Here is a 16,250-nt window from a genome sequence, read left to right as displayed (position 1 = left end):
CCCCGCGTCCACGCCGATGGCGCCCAAGAACAAAGGCGAAAACACCAAGAAAGCCGCGGGCAACGCGCGAAAAGCCGAAGCCGCGGCCTCCAAACAAGCACAAGCGGATCGTGCCAACGAAGAGCGAGAATCCGAGAAATGGAACCAAGGCGCCAAAGATTCCTCGAAAAAGCAAGCCGCCGCAGCGAAAGCGGCCGAACAGGCTGCGAAAAAGGCCGAGCGGGACGCCCTGTTGGCCGAGGAGGAGAAGAATCAACCCAGCAAACCCAAGGGGGCGGGCAAGAAGACGGCCGAGAAGAAGAATGTGGGACGGCCACTAGATCTGGGACAGCTCGACGATGGACCATCGGGCGCGGAGGGAAAGATGAAGGCTATCAGCGCCTCCGGGATTGATAACGCCCTGGACGCGCTGAGTCTGACGACAGGATCTGCGAACGACATGAAACTGGATCGTCATCCGGAGAGGAGATATGCAGCGGCGTACAAAGCGTACGAGGAGAGACGATTACCCGAGGTGAAGATAGAGAATCCAGGACTGAGGAGGAACCAACAGATCGAATTGATCAGGAAGGAGTTTGAGAGGTCGGAAGAGAATCCATTCAACCAGCAAGGCAACGTCCGGTACGATGCCTCCAAAGAAGAGTTGGCCGACGCGAGGAGACAGCACAGAGAGGGCATCGAGAAGAGGCTCGGGGAGAAATGAGAGTATTATTCTTTAACGACCATGTGATGCTGACGGGTTTGGAACTCGGTGGCCCTGATCTCTGGCTAGAATCCAGTGCTCCCATCAGATATAAAGAGCCAACTGTTGCTGTTGGATCAAGACTGAGTAGGGGTCCGGTGCGGCAGTGATGATGTTATGCGCACCACCACCAGCATTTAAAATGAGACTATGAAGTACGAAAGAACATGACAACGAAGACTGGAATGGGTATAAAGGCTCGATGACGGGAGCACCAGCCATGACTCACCATGCGCATGAAACGGTTATGCCGGACGTTGAGCTGCCGAGTGTAGATGAAGAACCAGAGGAGACGGCCGTTACGCCTCCGTAGACTCAACACTGATAGCATGTGCATCTAGAATCGCTTACTATGAAATATATAGAATCGTCTCGTCTCATCTCGTCTCGTCTCATAAAATTGACATATACTCTGCAGCTGAGAAAACTGCTCAGCCTCGAGAGATTGCCACAACCAATCCGAACCTTTTGCCCACCACAGCGAACCCGCCGAAATCATGCTTCTCAAAGGTTGTTACGGGGCACATGCCACAAAATCGTCCCCACTCGCTCCATTGTGTGTTATGACAGCGGCGTAGGCACCATTTCCGTTGAAAATCACCCGATCAGCCCCCGGACTCCCACCAGAATAGACCTGAAAGCTGCTCAAGATCGGGAACTCATACCACGGTCCGCTGACAGGGAAGTCGAACCCCTCAAAGTTGTTATACTGATGGGGGTAGTCGCCAGAGCCCAGCGTTTGGCCGGATTCGAGGAGCTCGAAGCCCCTTGAGACGGCGGCGTTGATATCGGACTGCCAGTAACAGACGTTCGCGCAGGTCTCGACGCAGGATTGGCGCTTTGCGAAGGGGCTGAACTCCCGGGGCCACAAAGAAGGCGAGGCGGGAGATTTGGTTGATGGGAAGCCCGGTGGGAGGGCTATGACGGGAGTCACGGCGATGAGGACACCAGCCAAGATCTGAAGTATGTTAGTCCGTAAGATAGATGGTGGGATTTGGTAGTGATATACTTGTGAGAGCTGCATTATGGCTGAGTTGACTTGGAACAGGTCGATGGGAAATACTCGAGACTGATGCCGTATCGCGGTGAGAGGCCGTTGGCTCTGAAACCTCTTGACAGTTGCTCCTGGTTTGCTGCGCGTTGTGAAGTGACCCTCGACTCTACCTCGTACTTTTATATATCCGTCCAGAGTCCTCGGAGACAACTCACGGAACGGGACCCCACCTACTCACCGGCGTGTGTTGTAACACAAACACAATCCACCCTCATCCTGTGATCATCATGCCGCATCGGCGCCGGCCGCTCACAGAGATAGAACATGGTTCTTCGTATAAACCCAACACGCAACATCCACAGTGCTTCCTTGACACGCCTCGTCTGACCAGGATACCAACAGGGAACGATCAACCCAGATCGACCTGCAACTCTGCAGATGGCGGAAGCAGGTACCCACAGCCTTGAGATAGGCGAGATATGAATGGCTCATCCTGAGAGCTTACCCCGGACAAGCGGCTGCGGAGCGGTAGAACGTCCGCATCAGGACGGAGGAGAGGCGTGATAAGGTGTACCGTGTGAACAAGCAACAACGCGCAAGCATCAGCCCAGCGACCTCCTGCCGCAACAGGTACCATTCTGCTGCACCTATCATAGCCCCGATACTGAGCACGAAAGCCAAAGTCCGAGTCGACAGAGACGCTGGGGGATCGACATGGCCCACGGTTTCCTGACGGTCTTGGCATGCTGATTGGTCTAGAGACCATCGGCCAGCAAAAAGAAACGAGATTAGACGACCGAGGCTCACGCCTGCGTATGCAATCGTCGGTCTCCTTCCTATTCCGCCGCTGCCGGCAAACAAACGACTTTGAACTTGGAGCCTTGTCATGTTTCGTAGATGTAACATAAGCCGGTGAACAGCCTTGTTTTCGGGTCGGATCTGCTCTCGTGCATGAGAGTGTCGGAAGGATGCTATCTGGTCATGTCCACTCCGTGGCACGTTGACCGTGATAACAATTGTGCTTTGTTGTTTCCTTTTGTCAGCATGGAGGAATGCCCATTACCTACTCTCTGCAGAGTCGTCTGTTGCATGCAATGATCCATCCAATACTGAGGCTGAAGTCGAGCACGCAGAGCACGTTCGCTCGCCGTGTCTTGTTACGAGCGCATGACTGTTCGCACATCCCAGACGCAGAGACGTTCGTCCCAACCACAACTGGCGGCCCAGCCCTCGGAACCGAACAAACACCAGTCGACACCTGTCACAAACTCGGTATGTCTGCCCATACTGCCGAGTTCTCTGGCGGGGCCGCCTTGCTCGCCGCCGTCTGTCCAGACTCGACAGGTCATGTCGTAGCTGGCGCTGAGTAGCAGATCCGGGAGGTGCGGGCTCCATGCAACCTTCCGTACCGCGTAACCGTGACCTTGCAACAGCTGCAGCGGGCCCTTGGGCTGACGAATATCGAATGTTCGAATGATTCTGTCAACACCGCCCGTCGCGACGACTGTGCCTCGGTACTTGTTCCAATCATGAGTCAAGGCTTCCGCAGGTGGGAAGGTTGGTTGGATTTTCGCGATGCCTGCGCCGGCGGACAGCGGAGCGGCATGGATCGGGATCTGCAATATGAGATGGTTGCTTGCGCTTGCGGGAGTTCTCAAATCCCACACCCGCAGATGGCTGTCTGAACATACAGCACTGAGCATGCCATCATTGTGAGGATTCCACTGGACACTGTATGTGCACGAATGGGTAGGAAGTGTCAGCAAACTCTGCTGGCGTTCCGGATTCCATATCTTGACGGTCCCATCCCACGAAGAAGAGGCAAAGGTTGCCTTTGACGTGAGATTCCAGCTACATGAAAAGGCTTCTCGAGAATGCTCTTCGAACTTTGCAATGGGGAACTCAGGAGCCAAGGACGTGTCATAGAGACGCAGCGCACCGTCGCCGGACGAGGTCAGCAGATGAAAGGAGTGTGCTTCGGAATGCGTTACGTCGTAGAGGGCGTCTTGTGTAGGGTAGCTGGTGGATAGGCACAAGCAGTTAGCACCAGCTTCTTGCGTTGAAAGAGCAGGTGAAGTATGAGCCAGTACACTTTGAGAGGCACGATGCCATGGGAAGTCAGCTCTAGGACGTAGAGCCGGCCATTGCCAACCAAGCCATAGTTTGCGGCGGCGGCGACGGCTATCCGATTGTCGAAGAATGGAGAATACTTGACTGAGTAGCCTTGAAAGCCTTGGGTGCGAAATTCTAGCATGGCTGATCTCGATCCTCACTCATTGCGCTTGGGATGTATTCGAGATCTCCCATCCACCCAAACTCCTCACGAATACGGTGTGTAATGTCGTGCCGACTGTGCGAAAGCTACAAATAGAGAGCAGACAGAGTAGTTGGCAGTTCGCAGTTTGCAGTTTGCACTGCGCTTCGCACTTTGGCGGGCCGAGGTTTCTTCCCTCTTCCTTCTTCCCCCACCGCCGTCATTGTGGCTTCCTGCGCGTAATTGACAGCGTTCAGACGGGCATTGCTGAGAAATTCGCTCCTGCTAGGGATATGTGCCGTACGTTTTCCAGGCGCGATTTCGCAGCTACTGTAACAGTAGTCGTTCCGGCCATCCTCGTCAAAACACATATTATGGCTCCGAGTCGAGGCGAAACTCACCATGGACGCGTTCATCTCGAGGAAGAGGCGTTGCGAGTCGCCCTCACCGCGGGCTGAATGTCACGGGAATCACACTCCAACACCACCAGCCGAGCAGGAAGAGGAGTCGACCGATATCAAGCTGGCAATCCTGTCGTCCCTCCATCCAGCCAGATCGCAGGACGACTTGCTGGAGATTCTACTCAGCTGCGATGGCTCGGTGGCTGCTGCAATCGAAGCCCTCTCCACAGATCGCGAAGATGTCCCACCACCACTAAAGCGTCGACTCACCACCATCCCGGGCACGCAAAGCGCCTTGCCCTTCAAATCCGGGAGCAACAGTCCCTCAAAGACAGCGGTGCAGCCGTTGACCCGCAAAGGCAAAACCCTCCACTTGTACACCCCGGAAGATATCGCAAACAACACGCCCTGCTCCATCATTCACAACTTCCTGCCTCCCTACCTCGCCAATGCCCTTCTCGAAGAACTCCTTGCCGAAGTCCCAAGCTACGAGTCCATCCAGTTCAGGATCTTCGACAACGTGGTCAAGTCTCCTCACACGGCATGTTTCTACGTTGACAGCTTGGCGGACATCCAACGGCAGCGAAGCGAGTACTACTACAACGGCAACGATCTTGGCGATATCCGACAGCTCCTCCCCATCATGAGGCAAGTTAGCGATCTGGTGCGTGACGCAGTGAACAAAGAGATCGACATTCGCATCCGTGACTTCTATCCGGACGGCAAGAGACTAAAGTATCAATCGCCCAAGCTCTGGCAGCCGAACGCAGCATTCGTCAACTGCTACGACGGCGGCGCCCAACATGTGGGATATCATTCCGACCAGCTCTCCTATTTGGGTCCCCGAGCCATTATCGGTAGTCTCAGTCTGGGCGTGGCGAGAGAATTCCGTGTCCGAAAGATCGTGCCCAAGGATGATCCAATCGACGAGAATGCCCGTATCAAGGCCGACAGTAGCACTCCTGCGGCCGATATCTCCGGGCAGATCGCCATCCATCTCCCGCATAATTCTCTGCTTGTGATGCACGCCGAGATGCAGGAGGAATGGAAACACAGCATCGCCCCAGCCGTCAACATCACGCCCCACCCCGTCGCGGGCAATAAGCGCATCAACATCACATACCGCTGGTACCGGGAGGAGTTCCGCCCCAAGTACACGCCCAAGTGCAAATGTGGTCTCCCCACCGTGCTGAAGACGGTCCAGAAGCAGAAGGCCAACAGAGGCCGGTACATGTGGATGTGTCAAGTGGGGAGTAAACCCGGGGGAGGTACAGGGTGCGGCCATTTCGAATGGGCACAGTTTACCGACGACGGCGTTCCCGTGGGTTGGAAGGCCGTAGCGGATGAGGACGATCTGAAGAAGGAGATGGGGGTGTTGCGGGACCCGGAGCAGCACCTCGAGAAGACAGACCTCAAGACATACAATGAGTGAGAAGGACGTTGGGGAGAACCTCAAGACATAGAGTGAGTGAGAAAGACGTTGCCTAACGACGTCAAAACATAAAGTAAGTCTCGAAAAGACTTTTGCGGGCATTTGAGACCCTCGAGGACGACCGAGCTACAGTATCCTGCCTCCAAAAACATATCCACCAAGACCCGAAAAATGATACTTACAGGCCTAGGCCTGCCTTGGGTCTTTGATGGTGGAAGAGAGGTCATATATCACCACCAACACCGTCTTTGTCATTGTCACAGTCCTGTCCGTGTAAGATCAGTCCAGTAACACCGTCTTTGTTCATGTCATGTCACACTCCTGTCTGTGTAAGATCAGTCCAGTCCAGTCCAGTGCCTCCTTATTGACGACTCTCTAGCCATGAATTGACCGAGCACCGGGTACTGTACACGATCGTACGAGGGACCACCCGCCTTGAGAGAGGAACGGGCAGGAGGTCAGCCAGCCAGCCAGCCAGCTTTTTTCCTTTCTCCCTTCTTCCCCCCACCTGTGTACTAGTAGTCTATCGAGTCGTCTGACGCTAGACAACGCGACAACACGACAACAATGAGGTCGCTAATTAAAAAGTAAAAAAGCGAAGAACTCAGAGGCCGTGCAGTTGGGCATCTCTCAGTCAACCGAAGCAAGTCAGTTGAGCTGATCTCCCCCCTCCCAGCCGTCAGAGATATTCACGACAGGACGAATTTGCATCTTCACAAGACAAGTCGCGTTCTCACAAGACAAGTCGCGTCTTCATCGATTCTCTGCAATTCTGGCCGTGGCGATACCTCATGTTCCAATGGTACGTGCAGAGGCTACAAACAGAACGTGTTCATTTCTCCTACCAGGCCCTCATAGCCAAGGCGGCCCCATCAGTCCAGTCTCATCATATAGGCTGCTAGCCTCATCATTCAGCCCTGAGTTTTCTCTCATGTGGCGCCATACCAAGGCGGCCTTGTCAATACTGTGGACACTTGCCGCTTCCTCATCGTCGATTCTCATACCGACCTCTACGCCAGCAACTGGCCGCATTTCTGTGTTTTCCTATTCCACGTTCTTCTTCCTCAACGACATCTTGCTGACCACTGCTCTCGCGCGGTGTAGAGACTTTGTGACTGTAGATGGCTTCTTCGGTGTTGACTGACTGTTTTGGGCGTGATAGTAATGAGCATCGAGATTAGCGAGGTCGATCTGCACGGAGCGAGGAACAGCGTCGCCAAAGACAAGCCGGAAGTCCTTGATTAGCGTCATTGCCTCGTCGGCAGGAAAGTCGATGTGGAGCTGAACTTTTGATTCTGCGACTGAGGTAAGGTGTAGGTAGCTGCCTGGGCCAGGGTTGAGTGCGTGGATGATGGAAGTCGAGAGTGCGTTGGTAAGGGCGGTGATGGCGGAGGTGATCACTAGTGAGCCAACCTGGCAGACAGCACGAGTTTCCAGCGTGGTGTTCTCAGGTAAGAAAGCGTGTCGGTATCTGAGGATTGCGTGAACAAAAACAGGTTCGCTTTTCTTGCTGTCTATCTCGAGCGTCTGAAGGAATTGGTCGATCAGCGCAAGCGACGACCGCACGGAGGTGGACATTCTGGCTGCCAGATTGTTCTCTTTGAGGCTGATTTTGATCATCACGACCCAGCGGTCGTTGACTCGGAGAGTTTGGCACTGAGGAGCCCCGAACTCCCGAACCACGGTGGCAGGGCCTTCAATGTCAAAGGCGACGTGGAGGCCGTCCAGGTAACCGGGATCGTTGTCCAGTTGGTTGGCAAGAGGGCCGCGTCGGGAAAGGCGCTGTTGCTCCTGAAGGGCATTTTGAAGCTCGCAAGTCACGTCGACGATGACATAGGCATAGGGCTTGCGGCCCATGTCCTCTCCGACCACAAAAGCGCTCATTGTCACCGTTGGCACAGCGATCGCCGGCAGCCACAGTGGTGGCGGTTGCAGTGGATTGGGACGTTGATTGCCGCCAGCATCAACCGCAGCCATATCATGCTCTTGGTCAATCGATACCCGCCTGTAGTAATGAGATGGAGAGGGTGATGGCGGTGATGAAGTGAATGACGGAGCTCCGAACGACAGGCAACCTGAGGTGCTATTGCTGCTGCTGTGTCTGTGCCAAAGTGAAGAGAAGGATCCTGAAAATGACCTGAAGGAAAACGTTTTGTTCTTCTCAGATGCCACACGCGACGAAATACTGCCGCTCTCGTTCAAGTTCGGATTCATCACCCTCAGCACCTTCGGTGTGACATCGACCTCCTCTTCGTTCATCATGTTACCGTGTTCGAAGCTCTCTGATGGTGGCCGTGGTAAGACGAAAACGAGCAGGTTTGTTGACCCTTTCAAACTGTCCAATGCTGTTGCTGACGATGACCAGGTGTTGACAGCGTCGTCTCGAGGTGGTCGTCATTAAAAATCCGTTGGCACAACCAGCGCTTGCTGCAGATATCCTACTCGAGTACCAGTCTTATATCAGTGAAGACCGACAGCTGCTCCATTGAGACGCCCAATATGCAGCTCACGGTTTGCTTGATGCTTACTCCGCGAAGGACTTCTCAAATGTCAAGTTGACCGGACCCGGGAAAAGAGGACCGCAAGTAACCAAGAGAACTCCCACTACGAGATCAATGTGTCGAAGCAGACAAGAAAGCGCAGGACTGGAGGCACAAGCAGCAGTGGATTGTGCTTGACTTAGTATTCTCCCATGCGCTGGCCAAGGATCCTTGGCCTGGTAATGCAGAACCCGCAGGGATCCAAGAGAGAGGAGATCGTAGGCGGTCGTCTGCAAAGACGACACCGTCGGGGCCAGCAGGCAGGAAAGGCGGAATGCCAGGAACACTCGGTGCGTGGCTTGATTTCAAGGTAGTGGTCTTCCAGTTACCCGCTGTGGTTTGTGCAACACGGGCCGAAGAGACTGATCCAGTCCAGCTTAAGACGACGACAGGGATCTTTCTTGATAAGGTTGGATCTTCTTCGAGGTGCACGGCTCAGTGATAAGAAAACCATAAGATTGTACAGGATGTGGCCATTATCTGGAAGCCAAAGCATGCGGAGTATCCTGTGCAGTTACTGGTGTACAGAGAAGGCGAAGGGCAGCCTGGGACCGAAATTGATGATAAAGACCCTCAGAGATAACCACGTCGAGGCCGTCCTGGAGCTCTTGCCACGGAGACCAACACGAGAAGGAAGCCATGGCCATCGAGGGTCAGGTGTGGGTGAGTGGCAGGAGCGAGGACAATCCGACTGCGAGTCCTCAGAGGCGGTTGCTGCCGGTCGCAAACATCGCCTCTTCTGTGCTGTTCCAGATGCCATCATGGGGCAGGTATCGTGGTGTCCGAGATGTGTATTTGGCCTATTAGCTCGTCAAGCCGCTCCTGGCTCAACTTCGAGAAGCGGATTTGTCGGTCAGCAGCGGCAAGCATTCTCTCACGCGCGTCTATGGTCGTAGACTCCATAGGACTTGCGGCAAATCGAGTGTTGCTGGTGGTGTTGCCGAAAAGGGCGGCTTCACTGATACTGGCTTCGATACCGTTCCTCACTCGAGATTCCCAAACGCCATCCCATTTCCATTCCCCAGGATGTTTGGGGGATGAGGGAGATGCATCTTGCCCGTTCTGCTCTCGGCTTCGCTGATCCCTCTGTCGCCGGGCGAGTCCACGGTGGGCGCGCCAGGCATGCCATGCGCTCGGGTCGCCTACAGCTTCAAGTGAAATCTCATCCAACAAATTTGCGTTCTCGAAGGCGTCTTGAAGGTGTTGCAAGATGGTCAGGGTTTGACTCTTCCGGCCAGGTGGCTCTGGGCTCGCTTCATTGTCCTCAGCTGCGTCGTCGAACCGGGCGTCCGCGTCGCTGGGGGTTACTGGTCGACCAGCGTCCAGCGCGGTGGCAATGGAGACGTCGTGCTTCCGATCAGTCAAGGATGCTGATGGAAACCACTGGGGAAATCCATGTCGTAGGCTAAAAGCGCCAGGTGGTAAGCGATCCTGGTCTGAAGCACTGACAGTGGCTGAGGCGTCGACGGCGCTGACGCTAAAGGTGTAAGTGGTCAACGGCACAACCAGTGGGTGAAAGATGTCGCTGGAGAAAATGATGAGCGGTGGAACGGCCGGATATGTGTCTGGAAATGATATCTGGAAGCGAAGGATCGCTCCCTCATATGGTCCTGCAAGCCGCGGTGAGTTCAATTGTATCACCGTAAGTCATTGCCTTGTTGAGGTCAGGCGATATCGTACCTTTGCGTACAAACAGCACGGCGACCCAGAGCGATGGGTCGCCAGGGGTGAGGGAGAGATAAAGTCCCTCTGGACAGCGATCTCTCAGGGATGAGCTTCATGACACGTCAGCCTGACAGGTGGCACCGTCCGCCGGCAACTTACAACTCCAAGACAAGCAGCTGTCGGCGAAAGGAAGGGAGCGTAGAAAGGGACATTGTTGGCGTGATTGAAGTTCGCTTTGGGAGATAAAGTTCGAATCGACGGAGATGATGTCCCGCCGCCGCACGCCCAGACCAAGCATCGCTAGACTCGCTGGGGCCGCGACGCTGGACAGAGAGCGAGCGACGCACACACGACGCGGTCGAGGGCGGCGATGGTGGAGCCGTCGACCTAAGACGCCCACATGCAGAGTTTCGAAAGAAGTAGCAGATTGTAGGGTCAACTGTATCTATCATTCATAGGCTGTATCGAATGGGTATCTTGCGGTAATATGCACTCTAATCATGTGCGAGAAAGGCGTCCACAGTGTGCCTGTCTCGCCTATGACGCTGCTCTTCGGCTCTGAGCGACGGCGTCAAGGCCGTCATTAACTCCGCCAACTACGCCCTCCATGAACCATGATCCCAGATCAAAGCAAGCGCCGCCCACGCGACCGTCTTTGAAGCGAACAATCGCTTGATGCAGTTCAATACCACGCTCACCAAGGGCAGATGTCACTTGAACACCATTTGAAATAACCCGTTCGGTGACCTGGTGCTGGCGTTCAAATTGGAGGAGTCGGTTGAGCAATGCCATGATCACTGGGAGGACCAGAAGCAGTCCAGCAATAAGCCAGCAGACAGCCTGCGCAATGCTTTGCCTCAAAATGTTGGGGTGTCGTGGAACGGGGAGCTCTCCAGGCTTGGCTGCTTGAGAGATGAGTTGAGGGGCCATGCTACCGCGCAAAGATTGGATCTCAAGCGGCGTCAGGTCTTGGGGAAGGGCCATGTGCATATACCGCAAAGCATCGATGTGCATGCTCCTCAACGCGATCGAGTCTCCGCCCTGCTCGGCTTGTGCTTTCGCAGACGCCCACAACCTGACTCCAGTCAGGGCAACATCCCAGTCTACACCTGATCTCGTTTCCGGACGAGGGTAATTTGTCAAGCTCGAATTTTGCGAAGGGATACTCCCCTCCGGACTCTCTGGTCGTGTTGTGGGCGTGGTAGCTCTGCTCGAGTCCGTGGTCGATGCGATGCTATAGCTTTCCTTCTCTTTTGTGGTTTCCCTGCATGACAAGGCATAACCTTCTCCTCCTCTTCGCACCCTCGAGCCGTGTAGAACGACTGTTCTCGCGGTATGCCGAAGTGAGGTCAAAACTGGTATTCTCGATCGGACCATCGACGGGATCATCGTGTAGATGGTTGACTTGGAGATGTTTCGCACAGGTAGGGTATCTGTCCCCGCGCCTATCGGATCAGTGTGAGGCATCGTCGATGTCACCTCAAGGGGGGCGTGGTGCGGGCGAGAGACTTCCCCTCCAGCGTCTGCTCTTTGACCGTGACGAGGCAGAGTTGTGTAAGCAACCAGCCGATCCAAAGAACGCTCAAAATCGCAAGCCAGGGAAGCAAAGGTAAATAGAAATCTTATCAGCGAATGAGTGTGCATGAAATGCGACCAGATCTCTCCGGAGATTGTGAGGGAGTTTTCACATGCACATGATCTTATGCACGACATACCAACAGAAAAGAAAAGGAAAGAGCCGGAAAGGTATGCAGGTCATGGAATGCGAGCATGTGGTCGGTGGCTGACAGCTCAGGTGGTCCGCGAGAGCATAGCAGAGTTAGTGCTTTGCCATTACTTCTTATGGTTTTGTTGAGGCAGAAGAAGGAGGGCCACGAGGGGCTTGAGATTCCACGAAATGAGCGCATGTGAAGAACGTGGTTCACATGTTCTGGCGGTGATTGATCGGCCAGGAATCGAGGAACCCAGATCTGGTTGCTCTTCGGCTGCTCGGTCGAAGTCCAGAAACTGTTTGAGCCTCGGGTGCGGAATTTCTTTCTGCCGCGGCTGACTCAGCCTCGTTGGTGCCGAGGCTGTGAGGGAGCCTTGTGAGTCCCGAAGCCTTGACAATCACAGGGCGCGATGCGTCTCCTGCCACGCCATCAACAGGGCGTGTGACCAGATCAGGCTGGATAGTGCCACAACGGTAGAATAGAGGCAGGCATCAAGTGGAAAGTCCTCGCAATGCTGCAAGAGAGGTGGGCTAATTATGAATCTTCATTATGAATGTTGACTCTTGTTCTACTTGGTTGCGCCAACCACGACTCCAGTCAAGCAGCTCAATGACTCCATATCCCCCTTTGATCCTTCCTCAAGAACATCCTGCGCCTTCTGCCTGACTCTGTCAAACGTGCGATGGCGTGCGCGCCCTTCCTCTCGGCTTACGAGTCGAGTGGCAAACTATGTATCTCTCGACCATCCCAATTCTTCATTCCCTCTTTGACCTTTCCCAACCCACCAAGGTGTTCAATTAAAGCCCGACATGTATCCCGTGAGCTGGCTCATGTCTTGCTCACTCATGAGCTGGGGACTGCTGTTTTGCGGTTTTGTCTGCTGCAAGGGCATACCTGCATTCATTCCCATCCCCATATTCGTCCGCGGACTCACACCGTATGAGCCGAACAATGTGTCGCCCGGGATACTGGAGGAGAAGGGGGTGGTCGAGACGGGCATGCCGCTTGCCACACCACCTCCTTGATTGTTGTCAAATTCCATATCGAAATTCATCTCATCCACTATGCCGAGGTCAAGATTGCTGAAGTCAATGCTGTCAAAGTCAAGCTCCATGCCATTATCAAACGTCGCTACTGCTGCCGAGTTTGGCATACTGCCACAGTCCGGAGTCGCCTTGAAAGAGTCACAAGTGGAGTCAGTGGACAGATTTCTCCGCGTATGGTTTTGCGAAGTCGCGGGTTTGGACTTCAGCCCTCCCTTGATCACGTATGGGGCCAAGATAGGCACTTCGGCCAGACTCTTCGAGGCCACCGTCGCCCCTGTGGTGTTACCGATGCCTTGCGAGTACTTGAAAGTGTCAAGCCACTGCTGATTGTCTGCGCAGGTCCAGTTCCACGGGTCGTTGTCCTCGTAAATTATCATACGAGCCTGATCCTGGAGGTCCTTGTCCGAAGGGATTTGCCCTAGAGCCTTTTGTTGTGAGACAAACTTGCTCAATTCTTGTTCCAGTCTGCCCCAACAGTTGGAGTCTTTTGTGATCTGATCAGGCTCCGTACTCTCTGCCGAAGTACCGGTCGTCAAGCCTCCTTCGGTCGCCGACGAGGGTGTTGCCATGGCTCTCGCCACGTATGGCTCCATTGTATTCCTTTCGTGGCCGATGAGGTAGGGCGGTATGGCGTTCTCAACCAGTCTCTCGACGTACGGTTCAAATCCCCAGTCCCCGGCCCAGTGTGCCATGTCGGCACCATTCCTGAAATGAGCAGCCAAATGATCGGCTCGCTGTTGCCACGTGGTGAACTTGGATGGACAGAAGCCACAGCCGGATTTGAGTTCGTTGGTGGTGCTCTTCCAGGTTTCCATATGAGATTGCACCTTCGCATTGTGCATCAGCTTCAGATGCTGGCTCAGGTGATCCTTCCGGTAAAAGGTACGCTCCTGCACCGTCTTCTCTTGACAGGCATTGAAATTATGTGACTCCAGGTGATCCGTAGAAGGGTTTGGCTCACGGCAGAAAACACAGAGCTCCAACCCTGTCAGAGCATCCGTCATTGTGCCTCCGTTGGGACAGCAGCTCCAGCGCTCGAGTGCCAGGTGGAGTGACTTCTCGTGCCTCTGCCAGTCATACTTGGCGGGGAACGAGTCCGTGCAGAAGGTGCATTGGAATATCCTCGCAGCTCGAGCTTTGGCTTGCTGTGCAGCGGCGCGCTGTGCCACCGGTGCTCGCCTGCGCCTCCGCCGATCTTGGGAGGAAGCGAAAGACCCCTTTGACCGATTTGATCGGGACGAGGCAAATGTGAGATCCGAATTACTGGACTCTCTGGTTTCGAAACTGCTGACGGAGGGAGCGCGGAACATGGAAAAGGACGAGTCATCTTCACTCGAAGCCTTACGAGAGCTAGGTCGCGAGTTAGGTCGGGAGCCTTGAAGACTCGAAACAGATGGATTCCGGACCGGAAGCGGTGTGGAGGTGACGGCTCTTGCAATTGCAGTCATCGACGCAGGTTCGTGTTCTGGTGGCGAGGCTTTCCATCTGTCGAGAGGGTTAAGATCTGCAATACCTGAGCCATCCTGGCTCTGGGGAATGTCGATTGCTCCGAGCATGGGAGAGGATGGACCCGACTCAGCAGGCCTGACTTTGCCTCGCCTCCGGGCATTGGCAAGCCAATTCGAGATCTGGCTTCTCTTCAACCCCGTGAGTTGCTTCAGCTCGTCCTTTTCCCGCTCGTTGGGATATGGATGATCGGCATGTTCAGCAAGCCATTGCTTCAAGATCTTAACCGCATCTCGCGGGAATCGCGCGCCAGTCTTCCGACCCCGTCCTTCCTCCATCGACTTCATAGCCCTTCGACGTTCGGTCAATGCATTTTCGGGGATCTGTTGGTCCTCGGCGATACCGGGAAAGGTGTTGACGAAACCTCGGGGGATCTTTGGGTGCACAAAGCTACATTCTCGATACAGAGAAATGCAGCACGTGCAGCCCGTGACCATGGCTCCCCTCGTAGCCAAGAAGCAATCCAAGCCCATCTTCGCGCAAAGTTCACATGGCTCTTTGGCACGAAACATGGGGTAGTCGGCCGAGATGTCAGAGGGGTGTGGAATCGCCTCGATTTCGATGTTGTTGATCAACTTCAGCATGACGGTTGTGGGTGGTGCTGGGCGGGTTGCAGGGAGAAAAGCGGACTTGTCGAAGAAAAGCGAGTCGAAGCAATCAGTGGCATCAGCCTCACACGCCTCGCCCGTCAACGAAGACAGCTCGTCAAGGTCAAGTTGGGGAATTGCATGGGAAGCATCCTCGAAGTCAAAGTACTCCATGTTTGACGCCGCTGAGCCCCGTCAGCTAGGATCCGGGTGAATGTTCGGTCCCCTCGAAGGCAGAAATGGAGGAGGGATACGGAGGAGAAGGAGGACAAAGAGTGCTCCTGCTGAGATATTCACAGCCTTCTCCGGTCGGATAGCCAATACGAAACTCCGAAGATCGGTGCGAAGAGCTTCCAGTATGACTCCCCAGGTCTGGAAGCGAGTTGTCAATGGCACGCCCTTCCCACGACATTTTGACAGGGATCTCTCCCGGATAGGCCTATTCAGGCATGGTAGTATCCACGGCGCCAGAGGTTGTTGGGCCATAGCGGACAATTCCGAGCCCGCTAAGCCGAGCAACGACGCCGTAAGTGGCTGCTTACGATGCATTCTGGAAGCCCTGGAAGCCCTGGAAGGCCCCCGGAAGCCACTTGCTGACGTTTTCTCAGCCGACCTGCAGTTGATGGCGGGGTCTATATCGCTCAAATGTTTAAGAACTGGGGGAGTCCGTTCCATCCGAGATGGAACAAGATACGCAACCCGATGTTGCATTGGTCCTGGCGTACTGGGGCCCACATATTCGATGTCCACTCGCTTGTTCATCCCTGTCTTGGATTTCGTTGGTCATGGCCGCTCACCTACACAGTACCCAGTACGAGTTACCGCGGGGCCGCGATCCAGCTGACAAAGCGTTCGATGCTGGTTGTGCTGGGTTCCCTCTTCTGTGGCCTCGACCTTGGGACACATTGGACAGGAGTCACAAATATAGAAAGGCTTCTTACTCGCTCGGCAGCTGGGTCGCTCCCCCTCAGTTGCGAGTACCTAGGTAATCTGGGGAAGTGAAAATGGGGCTTTGTCTCGTACTCGTACTGAGTGCTGGGGCGAAGTACTGTGTAGGTGGCATCTCCGGTACTCGGAGTCTGGCGCCGCGCTGTTGACTGGTGTTTCTATAGCTTGTAAGACTATCGATCTTCGATGTACCTTGACGCTTACATAGGTCAGCATAAAACCTGCTTTTTGGTGTCCATTACTGATGGTGAAGGCATCTAGCAAAAGAGAGAGAGAGAGAGAGAGAGAGAGAGCAGAATTTCTGCTACACCTTTATCTCGATTCACGATAACCATAGAGGCCGCTACCGAGCCTGTCACCCTGTGGATGAGCGCGGATATTCGCTGACCTGCCAGAGCGAGGGCCACGTCTGTTGGAAGGCTC

At 54.5% G+C, this 16,250-nt stretch overlaps 8 protein-coding genes across 8 annotated transcripts; 2 read left to right on the top strand and 6 right to left on the bottom strand.

Annotated features, from left to right (window-relative positions):
* Positions 1 to 16: 16 nt before the first annotated feature.
* On the top strand, positions 17 to 703 carry G647_02388 (uncharacterized protein; the record flags this gene model as incomplete). Its single annotated transcript, XM_008726737.1, has 1 exon — positions 17 to 703. One exon carries the CDS (start codon positions 17 to 19, stop codon positions 701 to 703), a length of 687 nt encoding a protein of 228 aa, XP_008724959.1.
* A 553-nt stretch (positions 704 to 1,256) lies between these two features.
* On the bottom strand, positions 1,257 to 1,766 carry G647_02387 (uncharacterized protein; the record flags this gene model as incomplete). Its single annotated transcript, XM_008726736.1, has 2 exons — positions 1,257 to 1,700; positions 1,752 to 1,766. 2 exons carry the CDS (start codon positions 1,764 to 1,766, stop codon positions 1,257 to 1,259), a joined length of 459 nt encoding a protein of 152 aa, XP_008724958.1.
* Positions 1,767 to 2,893: 1,127 nt separating this feature from the next.
* G647_02386 (uncharacterized protein) lies at positions 2,894 to 3,990 on the bottom strand (the record flags this gene model as incomplete). Its single annotated transcript, XM_008726735.1, has 2 exons — positions 2,894 to 3,755; positions 3,827 to 3,990. The coding sequence occupies 2 exons, from the start codon at positions 3,988 to 3,990 to the stop codon at positions 2,894 to 2,896; spliced, it is 1,026 nt and encodes a 341-aa protein (XP_008724957.1).
* Positions 3,991 to 4,392: 402 nt separating this feature from the next.
* G647_02385 (uncharacterized protein) lies at positions 4,393 to 5,823 on the top strand (the record flags this gene model as incomplete). Its single annotated transcript, XM_008726734.1, has 1 exon — positions 4,393 to 5,823. The coding sequence occupies one exon, from the start codon at positions 4,393 to 4,395 to the stop codon at positions 5,821 to 5,823; it is 1,431 nt and encodes a 476-aa protein (XP_008724956.1).
* Positions 5,824 to 6,867: 1,044 nt separating this feature from the next.
* G647_02384 (uncharacterized protein) lies at positions 6,868 to 7,800 on the bottom strand (the record flags this gene model as incomplete). Its single annotated transcript, XM_008726733.1, has 1 exon — positions 6,868 to 7,800. The coding sequence occupies one exon, from the start codon at positions 7,798 to 7,800 to the stop codon at positions 6,868 to 6,870; it is 933 nt and encodes a 310-aa protein (XP_008724955.1).
* A 1,322-nt stretch (positions 7,801 to 9,122) lies between these two features.
* G647_02383 (uncharacterized protein) lies at positions 9,123 to 10,240 on the bottom strand (the record flags this gene model as incomplete). Its single annotated transcript, XM_008726732.1, has 3 exons — positions 9,123 to 9,973; positions 10,044 to 10,138; positions 10,188 to 10,240. 3 exons carry the CDS (start codon positions 10,238 to 10,240, stop codon positions 9,123 to 9,125), a joined length of 999 nt encoding a protein of 332 aa, XP_008724954.1.
* A 325-nt stretch (positions 10,241 to 10,565) lies between these two features.
* On the bottom strand, positions 10,566 to 11,495 carry G647_02382 (uncharacterized protein; the record flags this gene model as incomplete). The annotated part of the gene is made up of 1 exon (XM_008726731.1): positions 10,566 to 11,495. The coding sequence occupies one exon, from the start codon at positions 11,493 to 11,495 to the stop codon at positions 10,566 to 10,568; it is 930 nt and encodes a 309-aa protein (XP_008724953.1).
* Positions 11,496 to 12,533: 1,038 nt separating this feature from the next.
* Positions 12,534 to 15,053, bottom strand: G647_02381 (uncharacterized protein; the record flags this gene model as incomplete). Its single annotated transcript, XM_008726730.1, has 1 exon — positions 12,534 to 15,053. One exon carries the CDS (start codon positions 15,051 to 15,053, stop codon positions 12,534 to 12,536), a length of 2,520 nt encoding a protein of 839 aa, XP_008724952.1.
* Positions 15,054 to 16,250: the final 1,197 nt, after the last annotated feature.

This window comes from Cladophialophora carrionii, assembly GCF_000365165.1.
Source record: "Cladophialophora carrionii CBS 160.54 unplaced genomic scaffold supercont1.2, whole genome shotgun sequence".
NCBI lineage: Eukaryota > Fungi > Ascomycota > Eurotiomycetes > Chaetothyriales > Herpotrichiellaceae > Cladophialophora > Cladophialophora carrionii.
The sequence above is the reverse complement of the archived record's forward strand: the minus strand, read 5'-3'. Positions and strand labels throughout refer to the sequence as shown.